The following is an 11,379-nucleotide window of genomic DNA, read 5'->3' as shown; positions in this document are numbered from 1 at the left end:
TCAGGCTTGTACATATTACCTTAAATAAAAGTATATGTTGTATTTATTGTTACATGTTTACTTAATTGCCATACTTACTAGTTCTTTGCTCGATGTATTATTATTGTGTTTTTTCAATATTTTTATTGTAAACTTTTTAAAATCATTCTTATGTTGCTGAAATTACACTCGTCGATGCGCTTTGTAGCTGCAAGACGTTTTGTGGTGTTAGCTATCATTTTATGTAAATGTTATCAACTATCAAATATCTAAATTTAGTAAATGGGGTCTACAATTTCAACCGTCCATGCGCTCAGTAGCTGCAAGACTTGTTATAATCTTACTTCTATTTTTATAAATTGGTTATTTTTTCGTATTTTAAAATATCACCTCAACTCTTAACTTCATTGTCAAATAAAATAAAATAAAAAAATATAAATGGGGGCTTGACTTTTTACTGTCCATGCGCTATGTAGCTGCAAGACGTGCTGTAATCTAGCTTCTATGTATCATAATTGGAGACGAGGAACTAGAATCCCAACAGTTTATGCCCTCTGTAGCAGCAAGACGTGCTGGGATATTTATGTATTGTACAGCGCCCTTGAGGTGATTTTCACGAAAATGGCGCTTTATAAATTATCGCAACATACATAAATATTAAAGTATGAGGAATGTAAAATCAGGTAATAAATTTGAAGGGAGTGAGAAAGAGGAACCAAGGAAAGAAAATTAATAAAATATACGTTTTACAAGCATTACATTGAACAGAGATTAGGGTTCCAAGGATATTCCCACGGTGGGGCGTACGCCCCACCGTGGGAAACACTGCTCTAGGCGACCTATGAGTTCTTATTTTAGAAATAAAAGTTTGTGTAAAGTAAACTTAAACTATTTTTCGTAGCGTACACATTTTAAAAATTTTATTTTATTTATTTACTCATACCAAGATACATATTACAAATGAATAGTAACATGTCCTTAACTCAATGAGGCCAAGAGCCTTGTGTTGAGTTAGGAGTTAGGATACAACATATTGGAAAGTGGAAGTATTGTATTAAAGAATACAAAAAAATAAAATTAATACATCAACATCAATTTTAATAAACATTTGCACAGCACGATTAAAAATATTCGCAGCAGTCTCCTGCAATGGTCTCTTCCCTAAGACAAAATCCAAACTTGTATACTTCTTCTGCAAATGGTTTTCGTTTTGGAGAACTGAATATGCTCTTCCGGGACATTGAAAACTCTAAGGGTTACAAAAAAAATTCTCCGAGTGAAAGTATTGCAAAGCATAGGTGTTTTGGGTATTAAATTATTCAAGTTATTAGAAAACCTCGCACAAGCATTCTGCTGGGATCTTCTCTTGTAACCGCATGACCAGAAATGTGTCAATAACCCTATAAAAAAATTGTCTTCTGTCCCTTACCTTCATAAATTGAACCAATGTCGCAGATGGGAAAGTCGAGGGTCATCGAAGCATTATTTTAAGTATTAATTTTTGTATATATATTAAGGGGTTCATTATAGACGCCGCGCGCTGTGCAAAATACTTCAATACTTCACCATAAAGCTGTAGTTATCCCCACAATACTCTTTGTTTACCTATTTCGCGCCCTTAACAGAATTATTCCCCCACAATACATCACATACAAATAATATAATCACTAGATCCTCAACACATAAACAACTTAAACAAATACAAACTAATACCACTTTCAGACAAAGGGATTTTGAGTATTATTCAATTAAAATCTATAACCTACTTCCACTATCTATTAAAGCAATTAGTAATGAGAAAATGTTTAAAAAGGCTATAAAAAAATGGATAGTGGAGCTAGGCAGAAGTAAAATGGATTGTCTAATTCGCCCATACCAATGCTGAATCAACTGCTCCACAACTGTATGGCTTATGTTAGGTTTTTGTTGTTTTCATTGTGTGTTTTTTAATATAAATAATATAGATGTATATAAATACCTTGTTTTTAAAACTGTCTGAATATTTGTTAATTATGTTTGTTTTTTGAGTGAGTCTTCTTTGTTTATTCTCAAATGTAATTAAAAAAAAACTAAATTGTTAAGTGTCCTCGGCACGGGAAACCCCAGTGAGGTCACATTATTTTTATTATTAATTATAGTTTATAAGCGAAAAAATATGAATAAAAAAATAAATAAATAAATCCCCTCACTTTGGTATGACAGACGGAACATACTGATAGGAAGTATTTTTATCAAATAAGGTATTGAAAGAATAACCATTGAACGTAAGTACGAATGGAAGTTAGGTACTTCAGACGTAAATTCGAACAAAAAGATTAAGAGTATTCTTTAGCAATCTTTTAGGCGTATCCGGCGGGTAAAGTAGGTGTCTCTTTCCGCTTCCGGTTTGAGACGGCTTAATTTCCGGTAAAGGTGCCTCTCCATATATTATTTCTCCATGAATATAGTTTGCCTCTCACCTTTACGGACGTGGGGTGACGTCATAACTTTTACAAAATGCCCTCGACTTAACTTATGTCAAAATATTAAATTACCGCTATTCAAACCAGGCTTCTATGAGTTTACTCAGTTTGATTTTCGGCTCGTGGTGTAGTGGTTAGAGTGTTTGCTCACGTAGTTCTATACATCTCTCAATTTTTTAGATTTTATAAAAAGAATGACGATGGAGTTTGAAAACATTAATAGCATCGAAATTTTTTACTGCTCCATTATATAGGACTTATATGGACCATATTGAGTCAGTCCAAAGCCGTTTTTTAAGAAAACTGCCATGGTTGCTCGGATTGCAGAGCGGTAATTATTACCATTTCTATATAGTGTAATCTCTAAATCTGTCTTTATTAGGGAAACGTAGAACGGAGATAAACCTTCAATGCATTTTCAAAATACTTAATGTTTTAAGTGGTTTCCCATCTCTGTTGCAATTGATTTTTTTTTATGTTTCCAACCATGTCACCAAAAGTAAAAATCTGCTATTTATCAAATCTTCTAAGAGCAACCTTTGATTTTGATGTCCCAATGTTCAGAATGTAAAGATTAGTCAATTCGTTACTTAACTTAGAATTCTTCGGGATAGATCATCCGGCTTTTCGTAGATCTCTTCGTCATTAGCACAGCGTGGGATGAAGAAGGATTGCCATGTGTCAACTCAAAGACTCAATGTCGGTCATGTTTTTAAATAGATTGTATGCCATTATTTTATTGCACTTGTTAGAGTTTCTTTATATAACTGTTGTAATTGGCTTAGGTCGTATGTGTAATAAATAAATAAATTGTTTTTAATTCCCGATAAGGTTGACTGGAATATTTAAAAAATAAATTACTTTTATTCTTATCCTAAAAAATAGAGGTAATTGATATACGACAGCCGTGGCCAATTGTATTCATCATCATCGTTTCCTTTTGAGGCCTAATGGTGCATAGGACACAGCATTTCTACACCAACTGCAGCGTGTCTTGATATTTTTGTTACGTGAAGGTAAGACGGTCAGGAAGGCCGTCAATGACGATCTTTAGACTTTATTCGGCGGAATAAAGGGGCGCAGGATTGACGTGGGAAGAGGCAAAAATGCTAGCTGGCGATAGGGTCTCCTGGAGACAACTGGTGATGTCCACATGCTCCACTTAGAAGCGGATGTGGAAATGAAGAAGAAGAAGGTAAGATGATTAGTCTTTTACTTCAGCTGTCAGTCCTGGGACTATGAAATATTCTGTTGTAAAAACACATTTTCAAATAAATATTTTAAGTTAACTATATATATATATATATACATATATAGTGTGATAATTTATGGAGCGCCATTTTTCTGAAAATCACCTCAAGGGCGCTGTACAATAAATAAGTATCCCTGCACCTCTTGCAGCTACAGAGCGCATACGCGATTGGGATTCTAGTTACTCCTTTTCAATTATAATATACATTAATTTTAACATATAGGAGCTAGGTTACAGCACGTCTTGCAGCTACAGAGCGCATGGACGGTAAGTAATCTAGCCCCCGTTTACATTTTGTTTTCATTTGACAATGAAGTAAAGTGTTTGAATGATAATAAAATAAAAAACTTATTTTTTTTAAATAGAAGTTACAAGTCTTGCAGCTACTGAACGCATGGAGTGCTGAAATTCTAGACCCCATTTAAAAAAAATATGCTTGGTAACATTTACATATTGAAGCGAGATTACCAATCGTCCTGCAGCTACAAAACGCATGGACGAGTGGAATTCTGGCAACTTAAAATTATATCAATAACTTTGTCATGAATCGAACCGGAGACCTCTTGCATGGTGGGCAAATAAACTGATATTTTTTGTAAACCTTTTAGATTGTTTTTGTTATTATAGATTATTTTACCTGCTATTTTTACATTTTTCAATAAGGGGCGTAATATATTTATAAATACTTAGTTAACATGTTTTGCTGGTCAGTTCTATCTGTTAATGCAACATCAAAAATACAACTTCAATACAGGAATAAATTGGAAGATTAAGCCAAAATAGGATCTAACGTTTGCCAAAAATTGGAAGGCAGTATAAATAAAAGAGTACATGCTTGTTCACAAACAAAGAAATAAGGAAATATTACCTTTTTAAAGCATTTTTAAAGTAATAAAGTTAAATGTAATTCTGTCCAGTAAAAAACATACATATTTAAAAACCAATATTTCTTTGTTACTTATTAGTAGCATAAAAAGTCATTTTAAACTAGTAATTTTGAATTCCCGCAAACACGGTCATTGCATTGGCCACGCCCAATACGTCACGATTCATGTTCATTTTAAATTTTGTTCCTGACTATTCAATTTTCTTTGGAACATCGTCACGAATCTTGACGTCACAACTATCAATGCCAAACATGTCGCGTTTTTCAAGTGACATTTTTTTTAAATGTATTTTTTAAAGTTATATATGAAAACATTTCTTCACAAATATCCATACTGATTTTGAAAATACAATTGATTATTCCAAATCCATTTCATATATTTTTATCGGTATTCGTAGTATGTGATATTTCCCTATTGTGCACAATAAACTAATATGAAAATTATGTTATTAGTAAACCAGGCGTTGGTCTACTATTCAAATGCTACGATGGATCGGGTTGTGGTTCCGTGACTATTATTGCGGACTTACAGACTAGAGGTTTGAGTCCATTTTCTAATAGTGGGTTATCCACAACTCGTTGCAAATGCCTCAAAATGTAAAGATTTAGGTAAATCATAAGAATTCATTTATTAAATATACATAAACTGATTTTAAAAGTGGTTTTGCTCATTTATAATCGCTTTACGGAAATGTAAATTTTTGTCTTTGTATTGGGGGAAATTTTCATTGCTTTTCTTAGCAAAAGCATAACCAAAACACAAAGAAATACTTTTCTTTTAGCTTAAATCTGAATGAATCTCTTTGAAAAAAGGTTTTTAACGACTTCGTTTTTTATTTCAAAAGAATCGTATATTTTTAAGATCGTTTTTGCTGCAAGAAAATAATTTAAGAAAGCAAACATAAAATGAAACATTTGAAGCCTTTTGCACGTTTATATTGGTGTTAACATAAGTTGGGACCGTTTTTTTTTGTTTTAAAAAAAAAATGCATCAAGATTAAAACAAAATAATAAAGAATATACGTCATTTAAAAGAAAATATCTTTTTCTTCTTCTTCGATGGCGCTACAGTCCAAATCGAGCCTTGGCCTCCTTCAACTTTTGCCACCAACTCCGCCTGTCCTCAGCAGCCATTTTCCAATTTGCAACTTGTAGAAACTGAGCTGCATCGATTTTTACTTTATCCTCCTACCTCAGTCTAGGTCTTCCAATCCTTTTTTTACCCCCTGGATGTCCAGGCATGACTCTCTTAGTTACTCGCGCATCAGGCATTCTCTGTACGTGTCCAGCCCATCTCAACCTGAGCAGTGTTATGTGGGTTGAGATACTAGAGGATGCTGTACGATTCGGCAGTTTGCCTAATTCACCACTCCTTTTCATCTTTCACGGGGCAACAGATTCGGTGAAAAACTCTCATTTTAAATATATCCAGCATCTCAGCCAACCTTACTGTCAGAGTCAGTGCCTCGCATCCATACGTCAATAAAGTCCTAATAATGGTCTTGTACAGGGTTGTCTTCGTTTTCCTACGGACGCTTCTTGACTTAAACACTGGCAGCAAGGAGAAATATGTTCTGTTGCCCGCCGATATTTGCTTCTTTATTTCTGTAGTTTCCTCGTTACATTCTGTGAGAAGAGAGCCTAAGTACGTAAACTGGTCGACTGCCTCAAAGGAGTAATTATCTGTGAACTGCACGCTACCTTTTGCTTTGTTGGATGGGTTTTGGCTTTGAGTGATAAACATTGTTTTACCTTCATCAATTCTCAAGCTACTAAGTTAAAGATATTAGAAGCCAGGCTATCTCCCTGCTGAAGTCCCCGGGTAATCGTGAATGCTTCCGTTAATTCCCCTTCTACCTTAACTTGGCTTCTTGTGTTGGTCATCGTTGTCCTCACCAGTTTTATTAGTTTAGGCGGGAAATGGAAGGTCTCTTTGTCAGGCCATCAATTAAACCAACATGCAAAACCCACTACACACCATCACCAAAGTTGTTGCACAAAAATACAAAACCAACAGGCCATGCATTTTAATCAGCACATGCATCAGGACAAACATCCACTGATTAGGTTTTGAAAATATTTTACGTTGGAGGAACAGAAAAAAAAGGGTAGGAATGAAGGGGGGGCGTGAGTTTAATAGGTATAATACAAGATAAAATATTTTCATAACCGAGATAGTGCATTTTAATCCTAATCAGTGCATTTGCTTATTAAAATACATTTTGTGTTGATTTTATATTTTTGTGCAACAACTATGGTGATGGTGTAATGTGGGTTTTGCATGCTGGTTTAATTGGTGTTCTGGCGAAAAGACGGGTACGTCTTGAAACCGGTAGACATAGAAAAGTCGGTTAGTGGTGATGTTTCGGATTTATACATATTTTTATTCAAGTGTCAAGCCATGCCTTCCTTTGATTCCGGTAGTCGTTGTTTTAAATCCCAATGTTCCTTCACCTCCCTGACAGCTAGTCAAAAAAGCAACACGCGCAAATGCTCAACGGAAACGTAGACGGCGAGCGTGACATAAATAGAACATTCCGTGACGCGCCAATATAAACTACCGTGAAGTGATTTTATGCCATCGAAAACAGTGGTGTTCTGGACCAGTGCCAAAGGGAGGAAATCGTTAGTCCTTATCCTTTTTTTCCTTTCAGGATTGACTCCAGGAGAACATAACGTCAAACAGTTTACGTAAAATCAAACGTTTCCCATTTTCTTCGAACACGCATATCGTGAAAAGGCGGACCTTGCTTTACAGTCACCGGGTCGAAGGAATTTAAGCAACTAACAGGTTAAATACAAATATTTAAAAACATTTCGTATAATTTTATACATTTCGACATTAATTAAGTATCGTTTATACAATAATATATGTTTAAATAATATAAAATAAAAATACTTGCGTATTTACAATATTTTGAGTTTGTCCAAACTCCTGTAGACAAGGACTGGATTCAACTCCCTGTGGAGCTGTTTATATTAACACATTACAACAGAGATGAAGAGCATTGAAGAGAAGGTAATATAGAAGTCTAGGCATCTACAGGGCTTATGAACTGTCATTGGCTGGTTTAAGTGGCCACTTTACACACTGTGTAACATTGACCATTCTGCCCATATTTGAACATCTGTATTCCTTCAATTCTTTCATCTGTTGATGTTTGTGAAGTTAAAGAGTTGAAACCTTTATTTATGCGGGTGAGATTCATCTAATTGAATTATTTCACCTACATACTAGGCAACGCTTGAAAATGTTATTTTTTCAATTTCTATACTTCTTCATGGACCAGGTGGATTTATATGTGTAGCATGATTTTCATAAATCAAAACATTTTATACAACTATTGAATCGTGTTTTGATTAAGCAAAAAATGATAAAAATATTACCAGTGCATATTGTATAGTATGAGTATCAGTTAATCATTTTTCTTTGATAAATTAATCATTTCGTAATCAATTAAGTCAATTGCGGTTTTAAAATAATTAGACTGACAGTTGTTATTTATAACTCTAGAACAATAATGGAGTTCAAAGAATCTTTGGTGTTTCCTTCCAGTAGGGTTTTTCCTCAGTTTGTATCCGGATCTAGTTGTAAGTAATTAAAAAAATAATAACAAAAAATATTTATTCCGCTTTTATTGACGTAAAGTTTAGAAAATTTAAATGCTGTGTTTTGTTTTGTTTTTTTTTGCCCTTCAAATTTAAAAAGTCTACGCGCATAGTAACATAATTAAAATCATATAAATATACATAATTAGTGTATACTTGTAATGCCGTATTGAACAGACTTCATAAACTTGCAATAGTTCCCACGTATCGGTTATATTTAGTTGGTTACGCCGGAATGTTTACTGCCATTTATATGTTTTTGTTGTCGGCTTTTCCTTGAGAAGTAGGAACCTGAGCAGCCTGGCAGTACTTACCACATTACAATAATTCACAAATTCCATATTTAAATATTTTAGGAAATTGTTGACACACTTTAGGAAAACTTAACTCGTTTGGGTCTTGATATTTATACAAAAAAGACTCAGATTATGTGCAACAAATCCTATCCTGACCCTGATCTGTCTCTCTATAATAATGGACAGACGATTAAAAAAGTTGACAGCTTTAAATACTTGGGAGTACACATAACTGAGGATGGAAGCATGCATAAAGTGCTCGCAACCCGCCTAGGAATTGCTGGAGCAACTTTTAACATGATGCGTGTTGAATGGAACTCTAGTCTATACTCGGTCAAAACGAAATGCCGATTATTCAACTCTTGTATGTAGTTCTCCTATAAGGGTGCGAATCTTGGCACCTTACCAAAGCTCAAAACTCTAAACTTCTGAGTTTTGAGAGTAAGTGCTTAATAAGAATATTAGGTATAAGGTGGTTCGATTTTATAACTAACATTGAAGTCCGAAAACGGACGCAGCAGCCTCCTATAACGAGCGTCTTGAGGATGCGGCGGTGGACCTGGCTTGGACACGTGCTGCGCATGCCTCAAGAGAACCTAAACCCTAGTTGCCTCTTCTTTAAACCTGCGGGATCACGCCGTTCTGGAAGGCCGTCAATGACGATTTTTAGACTTTATTTGGTGGAATTAAGGGGCGCTGGATTGACATGGGAAGAAGCGAGAGTGCTGGCTGGCGATAGGGTCTCCTGGAGGCAACTAGTGATGTCCACATGCTGCACTTAGGAGCGGATGTGGAAAAGAAGAAGAAGAAGAATATTTAAATAAAACTGACATCTGTATTTTTCTTCAAACAAATTAAAAACATGAAAAACTAACAACAAATAATATTCGTAACGCTTTCTTGCTAGATAAAGTTACCGCTAAATTGTCAGCATTATTATCTTCACCGCATCAAATATCCAAAAATCCTGATACCCGAAGCTGAATAAAGAAAGAACCTTACATCCGCTTCATTCCCGCATTTAATATCTGGTGGAGCAAGGGGGAACACTTCAACACAGGTGAGTCGATTTCCATTGTATATTAAGTGGCAGTAAACGTCCTTAGTAACGCGTGTGCTGGCTGACCTTGTTGGACCATCTTGGATCAGCTCATGCGCTCTCTGAGCTATCGAGGAAATTGTATAACTTTCGCGCCTCTCTCTCGCGTCACCATAAGTGTAGGATATTGTTCATATAGATCAAACCTTTTGAACTTTTTCAAAGATGGTGAATGGTAATCATATTTATTTATTTATATATTTCTTAATATGTACATTTTTTTGTTCACTTTGCCCTGTATGAAACAGTACGATTTTATTGTTATATAACTTAAAAATATTTTATTATTTAATTTGTTTTTTACATTTATTCTTAAATTGTTTAAACTTTCCATGTTGTATAATTTTTAGGTTATTTTTTTTTGTTAATAAATCTTGTATAATTTTTAGGTTTAATTTTTTAAACGAAAACATTAAAAATAAATAAAAACAGGTTTACAAGGTTTACATCAATAGATAATAAATTTTTGATTTAACTAGGTATTTGAATGGAATATTTTTTTAAATTAAACAAAATTAATAGCTTGTTTTCTGAGCCGCTAGGTATTGCTATAGCAGTTCCCAGCGGGGCGTGAAATTTTACGCAAACTTTAGATATTTAAATTTGAACCGCTATCGTGTCGATAATTTTACTATTTTTTCGTGTCCTAGTGTTTCCTCAAGCTTCTTACAGATGTCTCAAAAGATGTCTCGAGTGTACGAAATCTAAAATCGTTCGGAATACTTGACCTCGGCGCGTAAAACGCGAATATAGGCACCCGTATTTACGCGCTATACTAGTATGCCCGTCCCTCATCAATCTGTTAAACAATTCTATTCATTATTATTTAAAAATCCTATGTTTGTTTTTTCATTTCGCTTTTCATTAAATTTTTATGTGTTTTTAGTAAGGTTATTCGTGCTGAGGAGACTTTATATATATTTTTTCCAAATTAAAATACAAATGGAAAATATTATATTCTGACAGAAAATTTGCGAAATTCCATAAAAATAGCACCTACCTTTCAAACATCATCATTCCCTTTCCGCACCTAATGGTGCATAGGTCACTGCATCGGTACACCAATCGCAACGCATCTTGTCATTTTTTGTTACATGTAGTTAAGATGATCAATCTTACGCTTTAGGTGCCAGTCCAGGGACTCTGAAAGATTCTAGTGCAAAAACATATTTTAAAATAATATTTGTTATTTGTACACATCGATTTTTATTTGTTTATGTAAATATCGTGGCTCTGGAAAATACTGGCTTACTATAACTCTATTTATACTTAAATTAGAAGGCTATTTTTTACGAACGCATGCCAATTTAAAAAAAAAATTACAACTGATTTTTTTAAGCAATTAAGGTCACTATTTCCCAGGGGCGACCACTGTATATTGTTTATACATTATCCAAAAAGCATTATTTAAAGAAAACTTTTCATTCACTTTTAATAGTTCAACCTGCTTAAAGCTAAACGTGATTCTTTTTTAACAGGTTTTCTGGGACAGTTATGCATTGGACTATCCTTAGGATGGCTATCACCTGCTTTATTTAAACTAGAAGGAGATGATTCTCCAATACCAACCACGCAATCACAAGGATCTACAATCGCATCAATAATGGTTGTTGAAGGTATCCTGGGACCGATCCTATACTCCTTAAAAGTGGACATTCTTGGTAGAAGATGGATGGCATTCTGTGGCGCAATATTTTTCATCGTAGCTTGGATCATCTTCACATGTGCAACAGAAGTTTATCATATATACATTGGAAGAATAGTTGTTGGTTTTGGTGTTGGGTATATCATAGGAC

The 11,379-nt window shown here is 34.4% G+C and overlaps 1 protein-coding gene across 1 annotated transcript; it reads left to right on the top strand.

Moving 5' to 3' along the window:
• Positions 1 to 8,100: 8,100 nt before the first annotated feature.
• Positions 8,101 to 11,365, top strand: LOC148270705 (facilitated trehalose transporter Tret1-like; the record flags this gene model as incomplete). Its single annotated transcript, XM_088242278.1, has 2 exons — positions 8,101 to 8,170; positions 11,062 to 11,365. Coding segments are annotated over exons 1-2 (374 nt in total), but the record flags the coding sequence as incomplete, so codon positions are not given.
• Between the last annotated feature and the right edge of the window lie 14 nt (positions 11,366 to 11,379).

Source organism: Micrasema longulum, unplaced genomic scaffold (genome assembly GCF_059751315.1).
Source record: "Micrasema longulum isolate JH-2025_06_02 unplaced genomic scaffold, ASM5975131v1 h1tg003562l, whole genome shotgun sequence".
Lineage (NCBI taxonomy): Eukaryota > Metazoa > Arthropoda > Insecta > Trichoptera > Brachycentridae > Micrasema > Micrasema longulum.
This window is presented reverse-complemented; position numbering and strand designations above follow the sequence as displayed.